Raw genomic sequence first — 20,965 nt, 5'->3', positions numbered from 1 at the left:
ATCCCACTGACTTCAGTGGAGTTTTGCATGGGCACTGTGGTCTGTGTGAGCAGATCCCTATGTGGGCCTGGAGCTTACATTTGGTGACACTTCTGCTGTAACCCCTTGTTTATTTCTGAGGAAGAGGGTTTGTAATCAATCTAGAAATAGTTGTTGTAAGTTTAAATTTGGCTCTCCAGGAGAGCCAGGAAAATAACCGATTTTTTTTTTTTGGTGGGGTGTGGGAGTTGTGGGAGAGAAAATTCAGATCAACCTCAAATGATTTTTTTATTTTTTTCCCCACAGAACTGCAGAAGTGGAAAATAAATGTGATTTGAGTTGAACACATTTTGTTTGTTTTTTTAGTTTAATTTTTTTAATGAAAAGTCATTTTGACCCAAATTTATGAAATGTTTCAGTAAACCTGAAACTATATTTTTTCTGCCAGAAGAAGTTTTCCCTGAATAGTTTCACCGACCTCTACTCTTGAGATCTCAGATGTGAAACAATTGAAAAACAAATCAGTTAAATTAATTCAATTTTAAACAAATTATGTATGTGCCTAAAAACTCCAGTTTGGTTTTCCCCCCCTTTATTATAGTCTATTTCTAATGAGATTCTTTGACATTAAAATATAGTTACATCCATAACGCTACCTGGACAAAGTATATAACAGTATTAAGAGTAAATGCTGAATAAATGCAAGCTTTAAGTTCCATTATTAAACATTCCCAGACAACCTACTACTGGGTTTAAAGGCCCCAATCCTACAAAGAAAACTGTGCAGTGGCCTCCTGTGTCCATCCAAACCTCAGTGCCTTCAGTAGGTTAGGATGCCCAGAAATCGTGTGAAAAATTGGGACAGGGAGTGCAATGTAATAGGCACCTATACAAGGCACAGCCCCAAATATGAGGACTGTCCCTATAAAATACGAGGACTGTCCCTATAAAAACTAGTGCAGTGCTACTCAAAGTGGTGGTCTGCAGACTGATGCCGGTCTGCGAGCCATCAGCTGCTGGTCTGCGCGCACATTGGAAAAAAAAATGCCAGTCCCCCACATCAGATAGCTTGAGAAGCACTGCCCTAATGGGTATCTGTGCGAGTATTGAGAGGATTAGTCTATTTCCTTTTGCTGGATTAGAGTCAAAGGACTTGTATAGTATAAAACCGCAGCTTCCGCTCCTCATCTGATGTGCTATAAACCTTCCACACTATTCCATAGTGGGGACTGCAGGGTTGGGGCTTTAATTAACCTTCTGTCTGGTGTCCGACAAGTGGGTTTCTTTTCTGCATGGTCTGTTGAAAAGGTTTGTGTCTCTCTAAACAGCTTATCTATTCACTTTTAGATTCAAATGTTCTGTGATTGCAGGATCTTCAAGGCAGGATTTTTGTATTTTGTTTTGTTTTTTCTTGTACATCTCTCAATGCACTGTTACCATAACAAATGATAAAGAATCATATTTTATATAAGATTAATCGTGAGATCAGTTAAATTTTATTCCAGTACCTTAACACCATACAGAAAAAAGAAAAGAAGTACGTGTGGCACCTTAGAGACTAACAAATTTATTTGAGCATAAGCTTTTATGACCTACAGCTCACTTCAGTTTATGCTCAAATAAATTTGTTAGTCTCTAAGGTGCCACACGTACTCCTTTTCTTTTTTGCAGATACAAACTAACACGGCTGCAACTCTGAAACCATACAGGAAGTGTATCAAATATCTTTTTACATGTATCAAGTTGGGTAACAAAATGTTCAGGTGTCTATAATCACTATTCACTTCTGAAAATCTTGACCTCAAGTTTTAAAATGTTAATCAGGGACTCTACATAATATAGCATTTTGAGCACTGGATCAGGAAGAAACAAAAGCAGATCCAGAAGAGTCCCAAGATTTGGTAGTTTGTGTGCATTTCGGTGTGATCTTTCTACTGCATTTAAATGGCTATGCTGAGTCTTCAGTGAAGAGAGGCTGATGTAAGAGCAGACAAACACTAATGGGTAGTTCAAGGCTAGTCTTGTAAAACACTTGTGGAAATATTACTATGGTGAAAAGCCAAACCTGGAAATGACTTTCTAGATGGAAACAGATCACTGAAGTATTAGTCTTTAAAATATGACTTCCCCTGAAACATGATGGGGAAAGAGTCTTGAAGGCTTTATTTCCCCATCAATTAGTTTCGGTATGTGTAGCTTAGAACTTTTTTCTCACAATACGCTCTACTCTATTACTTTTATATTTTGATCACATTTACAGTAACAGCCTATCACTTCCTCCCTCTCCTCCAACTCCTCCCGCAGAACACCCACACACCACTTACACTTACCATGACCTACAGGCTTGTTTACCAATGGCATTCGTGACTACAAGAGTTCCACTAAGTTTGGGGCTGTATTGTAATATGTGTACTATACTACTTAGAAGTGTGTCTCTCTTATCTGATCATTATATGAATCTGTGTTGTTTAACACCTGTGTCTAGGCTGAAAAATGTGTGACACTGAATAGCATCTTTCTGAGTTAATATATTTTGCATAATTTGGTAACCTTATATTCAAGTTTCACTCACTCACATATTTTCTGCCTAAGAAAAGCCACAATGTCCCTTCTATTACCCCGTGCTTTTTCTCAGTTTTGTTGGTGAAACGTGATGGTAATTTCATATTAACTTCCTTAACTTTGTAACTGAGTTAAACAGCTAGGTGACTGAGAGGAAGAGTACAGTTTCTTCTGTCTTTTTTTGGTGGGCTGCCTGATCTTTACAATAACAACTACCTGTCTAATGATGAGAATACATAGTTTAAGACAGTGACTCTCAAACTGCTATAGTCTGTAAACCTCTGGTGATCTGCAGAATAAAACTTTTGGGAAAAGAAATGGTTTGAGGGTGTTTGGGTAGAATGTGTCCTATGAGAGAATCTCTATCATCACATGGTATATAGTTTGGAAAAGCTGGAGTATCGTTGATCTAGGGTCTAAATCTGAATTTTATGTTAACTTCAGCATTAATAAATTAGTCTGGAAACATCTGCTTTAAAAAAGAAAAAAACCTCCCTGTCTTAATAATGTGACATATCACCCCTTGTATCGCTACCAGTACCGACACTTACTGCAAGCATTATATTTCTGTAACCTTTCTACTGGGGATCAGACTTTTCTGCTAGGCTAGATTCAGTGTGGTATCCAGAGTCCCTTGTTCACATTTGTTTGCCTTGAGCCTCCACCAAGACCTGTACTCAAACTAAGTCCATTTAAATCAAAATGGCCCCTCAATATTTTTCCCCTCACAAACATGTGCAGGAGTCTTGGTAACCTACGGTCATAACCAAATTGATTTAGAAACAAGAATAAACAAGTTGCCTGTTGGTTAGAGCCCACCCACTCCAAACTGGGCATCTCAGGAGAAGCCTCACCAATTGCATTCACAAATACAGTCTCATCCCAACTCACTAGGCAATTTGTGCTTACTAAATTCTAGATCAGGGTGGCCCACTCTCCCCCCACTGAATAACCGCCATGAATTCTCATACATGCACATTCTTTCACATATCCATAGTTACGCAGCACATTTAATGGAGTATATGAGTTTAGAATATGGGGAAACCTCAAATGGTATAGCTCTCAGCACCTTTTGAAACTCTTCTAAATTGTATGCAAGTTATATCTGTCAGCAAATTCCTTCCCCACACAATTCTCATTTTACCTACAGAGAGAGAGAGAGACAAAGAGCTTCTATTCCCATAAGCCTGAAAGCCCTGTGGCTTTCATTTCTGTATGATTACCTGTTTCTGTTCTTGTGACTTTTATGTGTATGCAGTAGGGGAAAATGCATACAAATGCAGGATTTGTATTAGAAAGATGCACATACATAGAAATTTGGTAGAGGAAAGAGTAAGAAGGAAGAGCTAAAATTTCTGATCTTCTAAAATTGAACTGCACATTCCTAATCCAATTTCTAGATTTTACCACTATGGCACTAAACAATACCATTTTTTATGGATTGTTGCAGGGCAGTATTTTGTCGGAAGGAAATAAAATGAAAACTTCACAGGAATTAATTTACATAATATAGAAACTTGCTAACAATTTAAGAACTTTTCTGGGCTTCTTAATTTGATGAATACAGGGCTGGCTAGTGTCATTCAACTTTCTGAATGACAATTTATTAGAGGATGATCAAATTTTGTCAGTATCTTTTCAATGAAAAATGCCTCTTTAACCAAAATGAAATCTTTTGAGAAAAATTCTCATGTTTGGTCAATTTTCTAGGTTTTTCAATAATTAAAATGAAGAAAAACTGTTTTTTTTTTTCTGAAATCATCTTTCAAAAACTGAAATATTTTTGGTCATTTATTGGAAAAACAGATTTTTTTTGTATGTGAGAAATTCTGGAAAAAATTGAAAAATGCTAATTTGTGGGAATTTTTTTCTTTTAACTGGCTATACACTTTATAAATATGTTTCAAATTCATCATTGTAACTCTGTTGCTGTCTTTAAAAGCCCTGGAAATAGCCAGACACTTTCTGTAACTCTCAGTAGTTTTCTACCTGAACATTACAAACCCGTATCCTTCAGAGACTCCATGACTTTTTTTAATTTAAAGTAGCTGATTTCTCCAGTATCTTAAGTTTAATTTTCACAATTAATAATAAAAAACCCTGTAAATAAATTATATTGTGCTGTAAAAATCAATTATTACTAGAAAAATATTAGTAACGTGCACAAATACTATAAACATATTTGTCATAATTGGCTTAATAATTTAGATTCGAACTTAGCACTCTGTTGGGCTGTTTGTGTGAATGAGACCCAATGTGGCAATTTCCTTGAAATGATGCCTTAAAATAGCTTCTCACTTGTTGTATCCAGAAACTGAAGATCTGAAAAATAAGGCTGCCGCAGCTACTCTCTACAACATCCTCCTATACCAAAGAGTTGAAGTTGATTTAACATTTACTCCTTCCAGAATGCCCTCAACATGTGTGGCTTTAGTGCACTCACCAATGTGTAATGTATAACATTTCTCTCATACACATCATTCTGAATTTGGCTCACTGAGTCTGTGAAACAACTAACGGGCATGTATAAAAAGGTGTCAAACTTTATTTCCCAGTTCCTCAGTATCTAGAGTACATCCACTTTGACTCCTTTACACATCAATAAGTAAATGTAATGAGGTTGAATGAATTTAACATGTACCATCTACATTTGGCTCATTATGTCTAGATATTTTGATACATGCCATAATATATAACATTGCAGTAGTCTCAGATCAACATGCCGTACCTAGGTCCAATAGGATGAATTAGAGGTGGAGTGGCAATCTGAACTCTGGATTTTCTTTCCTTGAACAACTAAGGCCAGTTTCTTTAATTTCATGGATTTTTGTTACATCTGGGTCCAAATTTTCAATCTTGATATCTAAAATTAGGCTCCTTAACCTAAATTCAGGCACCTACGTAAGTTGCCTAATTTTCAGAGATACTGAGCACCCACTCCTCCCATTGAAGTCAAACTATTACAACTTTAAGCATTTCAACACATTTTTGTTACAATTAAAGACATTTGTAAAACTCAGGAAAGCTGGAATCAAGTTTTACCTGAAACCGAATTGCCATTCTTTTCTAATGGGATCCTTGTAATTAGTGATTACCAGATGCATTTAAAATGTGTGAAGTGCCTGAGGATATGGGAATTTAAGGGGGAAAAAAAGCCGAACACCTCAAATCTTACCTTTTTATTTTAAGATTTTTGTGTGCACAGGTGTCTATTAAATGTTTTGCTGTGGTTTGAGTTTGTTGATGTTACTAATGCATATAGTGACTGCTAATTGAAAACTCATTTGATTTCTAACAATCTTTCTTTGGTCGTCATGACTTCCCACTTTATTTCAGTGTTCACACTGTTATCCTTCCATTTGATATTCTGAAATCACATAAGTCACAATAGGTAGGTGGAGATAAAACTAGTGTTCTAAAAGCAACAATTACAGTAATCAGAGTAGCAGCCGTGTTAGTCTGTATTCGCAAAAAGAAAAGAAGTACTTGTGGCACCTTAGAGACTAACAAATTTATTAGAGCATAAGCTTTCGTGAGCTACAGCTCACTTCATCGGATGCATTTGGTGGAAAAAACAGAGGAGAGATTTATATACACACACACAGAGAACATGAAACAATGGGTTTATCATACACACTGTAAGGAGAGTGATCACTTAAGATAAGCCATCACCAACAGCAGGGGGGGGAAGGAGGAAAACCTTTCATGGTGACAAGCAGGTAGGCTAATTCCAGCAGTTTACAAGAATATCAGAGGAACAGTGGGGGGTGGGGTGGGAGGGAGAAATACCATGGGGAAATAGTTTTAAATAGGCACTGCGATGGGTACCCGCATGGCCCCACAGTATGCCAACATTTTTATGGCTGACTTAGAACAACGCTTCCTCAGCTCTCGTCCCCTAATGCCCCTACTCTACTTGCGCTACATTGATGACATCTTCATCATCTGGACCCATGGAAAAGAAGCTCTTGAGGAATTCCACCATGATTTCAACAATTTCCATCCCACCATCAACCTCAGCCTGGACCAGTCCACACAAGAGATCCACTTCCTGGACACTACGGTGCTAATAAGCGATGGTCACATAAACACCACCCTATATCGGAAACCTACTGACCGCTATTCCTACCTACATGCCTCTAGCTTTCATCCAGATCATACCACTCGATCCATTGTCTACAGCCAAGCGCTACGATATAACCGCATTTGCTCCAACCCCTCAGACAGAGACAAACACCTACAAGATCTCTATCATGCATTCCTACAACTACAATACCCACCTGCTGAAGTGAAGAAACAGATTGACAGAGCCAGAAGAGTACCCAGAAGTCACCTACTACAGGACAGGCCCAACAAAGAAAACAACAGAACGCCACTAGCCATCACCTTCAGCCCCCAACTAAAACCCCTCCAACGCATCATCAAGGATCTACAACCTATCCTGAAGGACGAGCCATCGCTCTCTCAGATCTTGGGAGACAGACCAGTCCTTGCTTACAGACAGCCCCCCAATCTGAAGCAAATACTCACCAGCAACCACACACCACACAACAGAACCACTAACCCAGGAACCTATCCTTGCAACAAAGCCCGTTGCCAACTCTGTCCACATATCTATTCAGGGGATACCATCATAGGGCCTAATCACATCAGCCACACTATCAGAGGCTCGTTCACCTGCGCATCTACCAATGTGATATATGCCATCATGTGCCAGCAATGCCCCTCTGCCATGTACATTGGCCAAACTGGACAGTCTCTACGTAAAAGAATGAATGGACACAAATCAGACGTCAAGAATTATAACATTCAAAAACCAGTTGGAGAACACTTCAATCTCTCTGGTCACTCGATCACAGACCTAAGAGTGGCTATACTTCAACAAAAAAGCTTCAAAAACAGACTCCAAGGAGAGACTGCTGAATTGGAATTAATTTGCAAACTGGATACAATTAACTTAGGCTTGAATAGAGACTGGGAATGGATGAGTCATTACACAAAGTAAAACTATTTCCCCATGGTATTTCTCCCTCCCACCCCACCCCCCACTGTTCCTCTGATATTCTTGTAAACTGCTGGAATTAGCCTACCTGCTTGTCACCATGAAAGGTTTTCCTCCTTCCCCCCCCTGCTGTTGGTGATGGCTTATCTTAAGTGATCACTCTCCTTACAGTGTGTATGATAAACCCATTGTTTCATGTTCTCTGTGTGTGTGTATATAAATCTCTCCTCTGTTTTTTCCACCAAATGCATCCGATGAAGTGAGCTGTAGCTCACGAAAGCTTATGCTCTAATAAATTTGTTAGTCTCTAAGGTGCCACAAGTACTTCTTTTCTAATTACAGTAATGCAATTGTTCTCCAGTAATTAGATCAAAGTAGTGAGAATGAGGATTTCTGGGTTTCATTCGTGAATGAACCAGTGACTCCCCACAGGGCATGGAACCTGAGCCAACACACAATGCCATCAATAGAAAGAATATCATGAATTTCAATGGGCATGGGATTAGGCTCTTAACAGTTCAGTGTCTCAGTTTCCCCATGTGTGTAATGGGAATAATACTTCATATGGGTGTTGTGAGACTTAATAAATGTATGTTTTTTGAGGTTTTTTTAGTTCTTTGGCTGGATCTATTTAAATGTAATCCCCCCCTTCCCCCGGTAGTAGAAGTGGTTGTTCTCGATGGAAAATTTGCTTGAGAAGGTTTTTCTTGGGTTCCACTCCATTTAGTTTCTTCTTTTCTGCTTTTGCACATTGGAGACGCAGGGCCATATGTGACACAGACACAGGGCTGACCCATATACAGGGGAAGGGAAGAGTATAAGGAGGCTGCCCCATCCTTGCATCTCCTACACATCTCCTGTTGCAACTGCACTTGTTCAGCACCAGTGAAGGCAGGAACTGTTGACTCTCTCTATCCTGTGATTGCCCAACCCCCCTCCTCTCAGCCACCTTGCCCAGGCATGCAACCCCTATTCATTTAGAAGCCTGAGGGGAGCAGACTTGGTCCTTCAGAAAGAATCTCTCACAAGCCACTCTTCCACTCCTGCCACCATCCTGCATTCAGAGTTCTGTCGCAAGGAACAATTCCTATAGAATATAATAGAAAATAGTGTTTGAACTATGCTATGGAATTTACTAGGGATTTCTAGTCCTGAAACAGAATTCTGTAGAATGGTTCAATAAACCTATAGACTGTCATTCTGTGTAAACTTCTGTAGTACTTTTTTAGAGTAACTCTGTCAAACATTACTGCATTTCTAGAGACCCTTAATGGATAATTTAGGTCATAGCAGTTTGATGTTCTAAATTACTTCCACTTGTCTTATTAAAGAATACAAATAATCTCCAAATATATCTTCAGTGTGTCAAATTCAGTTCTCCTGCTCTGGGCACAAACACTGCTTTGTGCTTGGACTCAGCTCTAAACCCATGAGATAATATTTGGATCCTTGAGGGAGGCCTGGGATTGCCGGAGCTCTGCTACTGCCCTCTCTCACCACCAAATCTGGTGCTATTTATGGGAGGGGGCATCAAAAAGGCCTGGTCCCCGCTCAAACTGTTCTTTTCCTCGGTGTAACTTTTTTCCTTCCATTTCTGACAGATTCATTGTGGACTGCTCAAAAAGAAGAAGGAAGATGCAGAGAATGCTCTAGAGCTATGCACCAATGAATCTGCTGAGAATGAAAGGTATTAATTAATTCATCACAGAAAATCTCTCCTTTTTAAGGCATCAGACACATTCTGTAAATACTGAAAACTTACTTATAAACAGCACTTTCCATTCCATAGAACTGAACATCACTCTTTCTCTTGTGGTTCAATCAAAATTTTGTATGCCAATCCGTGTTCCTCAAAATTGGAATTTATCCTTCTCCATAGCTCTCATTCCTAACTTCCAGCCATCCCTCTGAAAAACCATATCTGCTAATTTGATCAACAGAAATAGTTATTATACTTCAGTGCCTGCACAAGACAAGTTGGAATCTTGTTGGTCAGGAGTTCACATCACAGAACCACCACCACATACTGCCATTAACTGACTTCTTGTCTCAAAAGGGTGCCATCATCAGTATATGCCGTGGAAACTGAACTCCTTTCAGATCCATAGAAGTAGTTCTTCCAGGTCACAGTTGAGCTACGTTAACAGGATTATATGGGCAAGCTTGGAATTTGGCTTTCCGTGCTGTAGCTACATTTTGGATAAACAGCGAACTCCCATTTCCAGGGATATCCAACCCTATAGTTATTAAATTACTGAGGATACATATAGACCTTGCTCACACTAGAGGGAAAGATTCATAACTGACTGCCATTGCAGCTCTACTACTGGTAGAGCTTATAGTGTAGGTTGGACTCAAGTATTTCCCTCGTCCCTTCCCCCATCTGACGCTGCTCAGTGTAAAACAGGGTGAGAGTAGCTCCTAAAGTTCCTGATTTGCCAGTACAGTTATAAAGTGCCGTAAAGAACCAGGCTGCATGTTCCAGTGAATCCTGTAATACCTAATCAACATGTTAAACTTTTGACAAATGTATCTCTCTAGTTAGAGATTAACAAATTAAAAGTGGCTTTAAAAAGAACCAAGTGTGCTATCTTTGTCGGAGAAAGAATGAAAGGAGACAACATTTAAAAGCTAATTGTTGGTTGGATTTTTGAGGGGATTTAAAAAAAATAAAAAAGGCATTTTTCTCCTTAGTGACTTTAATCCTTGTGAATTGCTGGGTTGGATATCCCTGGAAATGGGAGTTCGCTGTTTTTCCAAAATGTAGCTACAGCACGGAAAGCCAAATTCCAAGCTTGCCCATATAATCCTGCTAATGTAGCTCAACTGTGACCTGGAAGAACTACTTCTATGGATCTGAAAGGAGTTCAGTTTCCATGACATATACTGATGATGGCACCCTTTTGAGACAAGAAGTCAGTTAATGGCAGTATGTGGTGGTGGTTCTGTGATGTGAACTCCTGACCAACAAGATTCCAACTTGTCTTGTGCAGGCACTGAAGTATAATAACTTGACCAGCCACTACTGAGCTGGATTTGAATTGGTAGCATAAGGTGAAAGACTGTATTGCATTGCCAGACTTCCTTTTACCAACCACTCTAAATTTCCTAGACTAACTCTAAATTGTCTCCTCTTTGTTGTATTTTATTCATATTAGAGATGGCTAAATCTGAACTTGTCTGATTCATATGAGAAAAACATACCAAGACATTTTGGGCTAGATCATTAGTTGGTGTAAAACAGTATAATCACTTACTTCCATGGAGCTACACCAATTTACAGTAGCTGAGGTGCTGGAGCACTGTTCAGAAGGCACCAATAAGGGTTAAAGCTGGTAATAAATCTAAATATTGTCTTGGAGTGACCTAACATGAAATAAGAAACACACAATGAATATTTATTGTCCCTTTTACATTTGTTATGTTAATTCAGAAAAAGAGAGAATGCCAAGAGAATGCATTATCAAGTTGAAAAAAGAAAGTTATCAACTCCCAGTTGGGTGCTTTCAAAATTATGCATGCAATTAATTTAAATGTTCAGACAGTTGAGCACAAGTAGGCGGCAATTTTAAGAGCAGTTGGGTAGTGTCTGAGCATTTTTGAGGATTTCAGAATGCTATTTTTGTGCTTTCAAACATAGATTTCTAGCCTATCAGAAAGCGATTTTATATTCTTACTGTATTGTAGTATGAACTCCTCCTTTCCTTGTCCCACATAACCATTTCATTTCTCTCCATTGATTCTTCCTGCTTGGGTGGCATATACGAAGATATCACACTTTGTGCATTCCTTGCCCATCAGGATTAATTATAAATATTCAGCCATACTTCTTCTGATGGCTGGTAAGACTGCTGAAATGCAAGTACCAAAGTTTATCTTTTGATAGAAATGTGTATACATATATATGTGTGTGAGTGCGTGCTTGCTCTCTCTCTCGGGCCATCACAGCCCCACGCAGCAGTGAGAATACAACATCTTCTAGAAAGATGCCTAGCAAAATGACAGGTTATTCCACTTATGTTTTCAGCTACCTTACTGGGATTAGAGTGTTTAGGAGTTACTCATGTGGCTGTGATATCCTAGAGACTACTTTTTTACTGGTGCAAATTGGTTTCTGCAAATGGGTCAATCGTGCCACACTTGTTTGAAAAGGAAGCAATTCTTGGTCTGCTTTGAATTTCTATATCTCTTTTACTGTCTCCAGTTTCACTCCCATTTTCACTGTCTCCTGCCCCCTCCCCTCTCATTAGCTTTCTGCATTTGGATATTTAAGGAGACCATAATTTGCCGATTCCAAAACTTGCATACTATTTGAGGGTTCCATTTGGTTGAGCTTTCCGGTCAGCTGAGTAATCATTGATTTGCATGGCAAAATGTCGACCCTCTTTCAACCAGTAATCAACATGCAGATAAAAGATTGCTGAGTCATGGTTCTGTGTGAGTGCTCTGTTTACTTTTTCCCATATGGGTAGCATTCATAATTCTCGCACTGTCTGTTCGAAAGTCCAGTGAGGTTAGTGAGTCCATTGACTTCACTGGATCCAGTCTCATTCTTGCTCAACAGGAATGTTGGATCAGGCTCTTTCTGCATTATTCAGGCAACTATGTCAAGTAAACAAAGGAGACGTTTTATTGTCCTCTCTGCAGGTGATATGATATAGAGGTAAGCAGGAGCTATATATCACTACAGAGATTCAAGAGAAAAGGAACCCTGAGAAAAGGGAAAAGCAGAATATAATGGGGCCAAGCCCCTTGGCACTTGACATGTATTGGCAGTCTTCTTTTTTCCTCTTCTTTCACACATATGCTATAAGGATAATGTAAGGACTGTATGTGATATTGTATATTTCTAAATGACACCAGGCTGATAGGCTTACTCATGTATCATTTAGGAAAATGCAATGGATTATAGGTGTGGCTTCAGTTAATTATTGGGATCTTTTTAGATTGTTTTCCAAGAAACCAAGTGTGTTTCTATCAAGAACATGCATCTCTCATTGTTATGATTTGTATAATTCTGAAAATTAAGCAAAAGTATTAAAGAGCAATTGTTTCTGTTCACGTTAGCAGCACACTGCTTCTCCAGATGGGGCATTTGACAGCCAAACAGCTGCTGGCTATTAAATGTACCTTAAAAGCTCTACTCCTTTGTCATAAAGGGAACAGAAATATAGCGACATTTATGGAGTGACAGGCAGATGTTTTGGCTGGAACAATATAGAGCGAAAGTTGAAATGATTTCTCTATTAGTCTCAATACACACACATTTTAACCCCCATCATCTACTTTGCACTGTGAAGCCCTCTTCTCAAGAAGGAAAAAGAATTATTTCTAAACATTTTTCCTAGAGACCTTAGGCATCCAAGTTGAAAGACTCCGCATTTATTTTGATTTCATTTTTGAATGGACCTTACTTAACTTCTGTGAATTTAGGCTGGATCTTCCAGCAATGTTTTCAAAACAACTTTGGTAAATTTCTATTGTTTTTCTTTGTACATCTGAATTTGCAAAGCTTAATGAAGAAAAGTGAATTATGTTAGAAGTCATTTACAATATTCATTCTTTTCAAATGAAAAATATTGGGGGTGAAAAAGGGGTTTTTTTATGTCAAACTATAGATAGGCTGATTATGTATGTGTAATAGAGTGTATTGCATAGACATATGTATGGTAGAACAGACGTGAATTAGTGGAATTGAAGTTCAAAAATTCAACTCCGATAATCAACCAAGAATCTCATGAGGGCCAAATACCCATGTGCTGTAATCTTGTACAGCTTCATTGACTTCACTGGAGCTGCACTCTAGAGGAGCTGCACAGCTCAGGATCTGGCCACTGGTATTAATTAAAACTATCAGAACCTCTTAAGGATGCAAAATTAGACTGGAAATTCATGCAAAAACAGGTTTTCTTGCAAGATTCCTAGTTCTTCCTGCTTCCAAGTGGGTTGGAAATTCCCCATGTAAAGACTTTGTCCTGGTATTTTGTCAGTTTCACGTCTGGTCTTGGTTGGATCAACCTGTAATACAAAGGTCTTAATATCAGAGAGTGAAATCAAAGGTTTTATAGAAATTAAACAGTATTATATCAAATTCCTGTAGAATCCTATGGAATTTAAGAGAATAATATAGTTTCTTCTACAGAATTAAATAGAGGATATTGCTTTTGTATATATTTTGTTAAACAACATGTAGCATTTAATCACTGCTACAAATTTATTCCTGCTGCAGATAGGGTTAAAATTTCTGGAGAAAGATCCTATTCTCTCTCAAATTCTATAGGCATTTCCATAAGGGAAGGAAGCACTGAGGCACATAGAGTGATAAATAATAGGGGGAAATGTTAACTAACCTTTTCAAATATATAAAATGGTTTCTTTTGGTATGTGGCGGTTTTCATTTTATCTGAGACAGTTCATCCATCCCTAGTACAATACATAAATCTGTTTCTTTATATGGCTCTTTCCTCCACAGCAAATGTAGCCAAGCAGGATTCTCATGTCCAAAATGGCCACCCATGGGGAAGAAGCATGTGATTTAACCCCTAGACTCTTGGATTCATTTCCACTCAGAATATGACTCTGTGGTGCTGGAATCTGGCTGTAAATCCTCTCTATAAAGCCTCTTGTTTACAATTGCTTATGGTGTATTTCATAGTTTCAGTAATCATACCTATGACACAAGCACGGTTGACATGTTAAAATTACACTGAATAGCGTCATGTGCATTAGAGATTTAATTAATCATTTAGAGAGAGTTAATGCACTGAGAAACATAGAGAACAGCCCCCAAAGACCTGTGACTATGCTAATTTCTCTGAGTCCCATATTCCACTTACATAGAAAACCACCTATAGGGAGCCAAGAGCTGGCAAATGATGTGCCAGGATGGCCAAGAGGAAGAAGCAGTGTGCCCTCCCATCTCATAATCACATAATCCCAGACTTCAATGGAGCTATGACCATTTTCAATTATAGATGACCTGCCCCCAGTCTCTGTTTCCTTCCAATGTCCAGCAGAAGCTTGGTTGTGAAGTTGTCCTTGAGACTTTACTGCTAGTTACAGAGTTTCCAGACTTGTATGTGCATTCTGGCTTTCCTCACAGGCACAGGATTTGCCCAGTAGCCCCAATCCTGCCACAAGGTGATTTCACACTAACTTTCCAGTTGTTTATGTCCAGAACTCTCTCTTTATAAAATTCAGCTTGCTTTATTGGATACAGTAGTGTCACTCCAGAATAACCATATAAAGAGGAAGCAATGTACTGTGTAACCAAAGTAATTCTGGCTCATTGATTTGCACAGCTGTTTATAAAAGAAAAGAGGGACTGGATGTCATTACATTCTGTCTCCCAGTTAGAACAACATAATTTAATTGGAAAAATTGGCAAAGATTAGGCAACAATATGTAAATAAATAGCATCAAAGGGCCATTTAACCCTATAGTTTCTTAACAGTTTGGGTGTTAAAGCCAAGTGCTTAGAGAAAAATGTGAAAATAATTTTTTGAAGAAACCTATCTGCAGTTGACATTTTTACAACTTGACCATACATGAGCATATGGGAGAAAGTGATACGATCTTTATCCAGGCATGTAGTTAACCATTAGAATTGAAAAGAGCAAATGACGTGGCTATATGCAGCAGTGAAAGTAGAGACACAAGCAGTTTTCTTGATATTAAGGATGATATGGCTGAGTCAGAATTACTCTGATAGCTAGCTTTAAGTTCTCAAATGTATTCTTTTTAGATGTAAGATGCGAATGAAGTTTTTATCCTCAACCTGGTACAGCTCTGGATCAATGGCTAACTTCTTTTCCATGTTTGTACGTGCGTGTGTGTGTGAGATTAGTTTTTATTATTATTTATTTCCACAATAAAAAAGCATTTAAAATGCTAGGCACAATTCAAAGTCTTTCCCTTATGCAGGTGGGAGGGGAGATTGATTGAGCTCTCTTCATCCTGATGGTTCCCTAAGCCCCATACTGTCTCTGGGATGTACATAGACTCGCCCCCTTCACAGTACAGCTGGAAAAAGTTAAGAAATGTCTTTTCTTTTTCTTTTTTTTTTCCATTTTGGTGAGAGGAAAATGGAAAATACTCAATTTTGCTTCAAACCAAAACCGATCTTTTTTTGTTGTATTTTCTTGTTCAGCCTCCAAACTGAAAAATGAATTATTCTCTCAACTCTTCTTTACAGCAGGATCTGGGTAGCCCCGTGGGCCAGTATAGAATTTGCGGGCTGTGACAGAGTGGTGGGTGTTTATCATAGGACTTTATGTATTCTACCTCTCACAACCTTTTCGAAGGACCAGAGTCCTGACAGTCATTTCACCTTTCTGTGCCCCAGTTTCCCCCATCTGTTAAAATGGGGGTAATGATACCCACCTTCTTTGCAGTGCTTTGGGATCTACTGATGAAAAGCACTATGTAAGAGCTAGATATTCTTATGTTGGGTGTGTAGTACACACACAAAACCTCTGAGGTTATACATGTATAATTAAACCTCTGAAGCAGCACCACATTAGAGTAGCATTGGGCCATTCCAAGTCATAAGATATTACAGTATGAAAATTGGTCACTGTTTCTATAAAAGAGCAATATTGGTCTAGCACTGTGCATAACTAAATCTCAACATTAAGTTTATCTGATGCCTAGGTTGTATTTGAGATGATGCTGAGGGATGTATTATCTCAAGATAGAGCTGGCAACCTAATTAATGTAAATATCCCATTGATGCTCTGTGTGCTTTCTTGTTTATCATGGAAAATCAGATGGGTCAGGGTTATGGAGCATAAGAACTTTTCACTTCTAGGCCACCTAGGATCAATCATGATTGGAAGTTAGCATCTGTGGATGTTCACTATCCTATATGAAATAAATGGTGGTCTTAGTCCGTTTTCAAGATGACAGATGTCTGATATCACTGGAGCAATAAGGCACTTAGTGGGAAGTCTCAGAAAAAAGGGGAAGAACAGAATAGCCATGGAGACTAAGCTGCTTTCTCACCCTATCCTGATTTAGGATGAAACACTGGCTGAGAGGTTTGGAGAAAAATATTGCTGCCTTTGATGTACCTGGTCAGTGGAGAATTTGAGTCTCCAGGTCTGCCCTTCTTCTAGAGCAGTACATGATCACTAAACTCTCTTGGAAAAAATGGACTGAGAGTCAAGCAGCAATCTGAGTCAGAACTATAAAAGCCTAACTCAAAGTGAAAGTACTCAAATTATTCTCTTTCACACACCCCCTTTTTTTTTTGTTAATGCTCCAGCTCTCCTGTGATCTCTGGACATGAATTATTTGCACTGTATGGGGCTCTACAAAAAACCTGATATTTTCAAGCTTTTTGCGATGCATGTTGAGATTCAAGCTGGGTTGGCTAGTGGTATTCCTCACATGGCCAATGTCACATCGCACTTCTCCTGGTTTCTTGATTAGCTGAATCTACTCTTGTGTTCACAGAAGCGCATAGAAGCTATTTTCAGTATGTCTTCGTTACAGAGTTAACATGAGTGATCTGCACCCACGTTAGCCTAGCCTGGGTGTGAGCAGCCACACTGCAAAGCTGTACCTGAGTTATTGTATCCTGGCTAGTGCTGTGCTACCTGCATGTGTCACTATGACCTGTGGGGGCATATCCCATGTGCTGCAGTAAGTTGAGACACTCTGATTCTTTCCAGTTAATTGTGAGAAGGCATTGGAGAGCTACTAGTACTCAAGTGATTTACACTGCAAAGTGCATGTGCAAAAGCAGCACCTGGGCTTTAGGCTTTATTCCAGGATGGGCTAGTTATCTTGGAGTGAAAGCATCAATAAACTGGGGTCAGAAGTTTTTGTGTGTGGATAGGAGGAGGTTTGGGGCAACAGCTGCATAATAAACTGGGTGAACTGTGAAGTAAAGACATACCCTTTGACAGAGGGAGAGACTGTATTTTTGGGGTTTTCTCAAAACTAGTCCAAAAAACCTAGTGTCTGTCTATCTGATACATGTCTCCACAAGTCTATGCTGCTAATTCCTGTAATTCCATCCCTGCATAGGCTGTGAAGGGATTCATTTTTTTAGACAGTTGAGAATTTTCAAATATTGATTAAATTTTAACAAGGGCATTGCCGTATGAGTTGCATGAAAATTCTGTTCTGTTGTTGCATCGGGGGGGAAGTAGCTCCATGTGTTTGGAGCCTGACCTCCTGTAGATTACTATCCCTAAATATTTCTTCATATATTAGGCCTGGGAACTGGTTTGTTTGTTTTTCTTCATTATTTGAGATTCTTTATAAACACCTCATTAGTATACTGATCTATAAAGGCTTGATCCTACATCCATGGAAGTCTATGGCAAAAAGCCTGTTGACTTCAGTGACTAAAGTGGCACCTTCAGTGTTGTTAGGGTATCTGCAGTGGCATAATTTAGTGCACAGTCTTTGTCGGGAGGCATTGCAATTTGGATTGTTTCACTAGGAGATCTGGAGCTCCATAGTGCAACAAGCCATGTCGTATAATTTTGATAGTCAGCTTTTTAACCTAATTGGTGAGTGATAAGTTACCATACCATGTTAGTAGCAGTTCCCTACTCAGCTTTCAATAACCCACCTTCGCGCCAATATTTGTTATGCAGTGCCATGTAATCACTCTGGGTTTAGATGCCTAACTAAACCAGTACTGTTTCTCATTCTGGAGGACTGTATAACTTGAACTTTATCCAAAGTGGCAAGGGATTTAGACATTGTCTATAACATCATTTCACTGTCCAAAGCATCAAAGAGACTGAACATTTCTAGTTGAAAGTTACAGTAATTTCACACAACCTCTTCCAGTTCATACATTTTGTGAATGACATACAGTTCGTGTTAGCTCCAGAATTAGTGGTAGTTCTGGGATCAGAACTCAAGAATGTCTGACTCATAATCATGGGATCTGACTTCTGGACAATAAACCAAATAAAAAACTTTACCCTTCCTTACTGCCAACTCTTTTATTTAGTACACAGGGGAAAAGAACTAATGCTGATGGAAAGAGAAATGCACACAGTCCTTGTCTGTAAAAGCACAGAATAGAATGAACTGTTCTGTTGTCTGTCCAAATTTCCGCTTGCCTAATTATAGCCTTTATTTTTATGGGGAAGACTGATGGATTTGCTATATGGATGAACTATGTTCTTAAATACATTTTCAAATTGCCTGGAATAGGCCCCTTTCTGGATTGTTTATATAAACTGAAATAAGTAAAGCTCATAGATAAAATATTCTCACTGCCTATGATTTTCCTGAAAGCTTCAAATGGAGAAATTATTAACTAGATCTAGAGGAAAAATGAACACCTATTGTGGTTTAAAATAAATAAGTTCAAACAGACCTTTTTTTAAGGAAAGTGTTTTTAAAAAAATCAGTTTTTAATTATCAGAAATGTTATTGTAAACATTACCGGAGCCAGGTTTTCAGTAAACAGTTTTGATAACATTTTTGTTCATGTTTGATATAAAATTTCTGAAAAAAATGAGAAAAGGCACATTTTTCACAAACCCCCAAAAGTGACTCATGATTTTTATGCAAAAAATTTTCATTTTAAGGAAAAAAGCCATTTTATAAAAAAAAATTTTTTGTTAGAAAAATCTTATACCAACTCTAACACAAACTCTTTATTGTTCCATTTTGGGGATTCTGAAATTCTGTGATTCTGCTTTACTCTTCTGTGCCTGTGTGCAAGGGTGAATAGGTACAGAATTAGCTCTTCCACATATTGTGCCACATAAGGAAATGGTTGACCAGAAAAAGGGCTTCCTAAATTCTTTCCTGTATGCTTTGGCAATATAACCCTACCATTTCCTTCTAAGCAGGTGTGAAAGCATAGAGCTTGATGATGAAATAAGAAATCTGATAGAGAAGAACAGTATTGCACAGTACCATGAGAACTCTGAGTTCATTGCCCAAGAATTTGTGCTCAAACGGATGACTTCGTGTTCCCTGAAGGTAAGCAAATGTTTCTTTTGCAACAGTTTGTCTGCAAGGGAAGAAAACTGAGGGGATATCTCCTGTTGTATTAACAACTGTGCACAAACTTCCTTGATTGCTGAACACATCATATGCTGAACATACTGTAAATTCTCTCACCAAGCCACTTCCTCTGACTAGGGAAACTGTTTAAGTGATGTTTCAGAGTAAAAGCCATGTTAGTCTGTATCCGCAAAAAGAACAGGAGTACTTGTGGCACCTTAGAGACTAACAAATTTATTTGAGCATAAGCTTTCATGGGCTACAGCCCACTTCATCGGATGCATAGAATGGAACATATAGTAAGAAGATATCTATAAAAAGAAAAGGAGTACTTGTGGCACCTTAGAGACTAACAAATTTATTAGAGCATAAGCTTTCGTGAGCTACAGCTCACTTCAGTGTAGCTCACGAAAGCTTATGCTCAAATAAATTTGTTAGTCTCTAAGGTGCCACAAGTACTCCTTTTCTTTTTGCGAATACAGACTGACACGGCTGCTACTCTGAAAGATATCTATAGATATATATACACATACAGAGAACATGAAAAGGTGGAAGTAGCCATACCAACTGTAAGAGGCTAATTAATTAAGATGAGTTATTATCAGCAAGAGAAAGACTTTTGTAGTGATAATCAAGATGGCCCATTTAGACAGTTGACAAGAAGGTGTGAGGATACTTAACATGTGGAAATAGATTCAATATGTGTAATGACCCAGCCATTCCCAGTCTCTATTCAAACCCAAGTTAATGGTATCTAGTTTGCATATTAATTCAAGCTCAGTAGATTCTCATTGGAGTCTGTTTTTGAAGCTTTTCTGTTGCAAAATTGCCACCTTTAAGTCTGTTACTGAGTGACCAGAGAGGTTGAAGTGTTCTATTATTCTAAATAGACACAAATCTGACATCAGGAATCACAACATTAAAAAACCAGTAGGAGAACACTTCAACCTCTCTGGTCACTCAGTAGCAGACTTAAAGGTGGCAATTTTGCAACAGAAAAGCTTCAAAAACAGACTCCAATGAGAAACTGCTGAGCTTGAATTAATATGCAAATTAGATACCATTAACTTGGGTTTGAATAGAGACTGGGAGTGGCTGGGTCATTACACATATTGAATCTATTTCCCCATCTTAAGTATCCTCACACTTTCTTGTCTATAGTCTAAATGGGCCATCTTGATTATCCCTACAAAAGTTTTTTTTCTCTCCTGCTCATAATAGCTCATCTTAATTAATTAGCTTCTTACAGTTGGTATGGCTACTTCCACCTTTTCATGTTCTCTGTATGTGTGTGTGTGTGTATGTATGTATAATCTTCTTACTATATGTTCCATCATATGCATCTGATGAAGTGGGCTATAGCCCACAAATAAATTTGTTAGTCTCTAAGGTGCCACAGGTACTCCTGCTTTTTTTTTGTTTTCTTTTGTTTGTTTA

General features: G+C 38.5%; 1 protein-coding gene across 1 annotated transcript in view; it reads left to right on the top strand.

Moving 5' to 3' along the window:
- Positions 1-20,965, top strand: part of TNIP3 (TNFAIP3 interacting protein 3) — a 116,673-nt gene that overhangs the window by 38,777 nt on the left and 56,931 nt on the right. Inside the window, exons 2-3 of the mRNA XM_043513266.1 lie at positions 9,145-9,230; positions 19,372-19,504. Of these exons, the coding sequence (XP_043369201.1) occupies positions 9,145-9,230; positions 19,372-19,504 (219 nt within the window). The remainder of the gene's footprint in view (positions 1-9,144; positions 9,231-19,371; positions 19,505-20,965) is intronic.

The sequence above is a fragment of the Dermochelys coriacea genome, chromosome 4, assembly GCF_009764565.3.
Source record: "Dermochelys coriacea isolate rDerCor1 chromosome 4, rDerCor1.pri.v4, whole genome shotgun sequence".
NCBI lineage: Eukaryota > Metazoa > Chordata > Testudines > Dermochelyidae > Dermochelys > Dermochelys coriacea.
The sequence above is the reverse complement of the archived record's forward strand: the minus strand, read 5'-3'. Positions and strand labels throughout refer to the sequence as shown.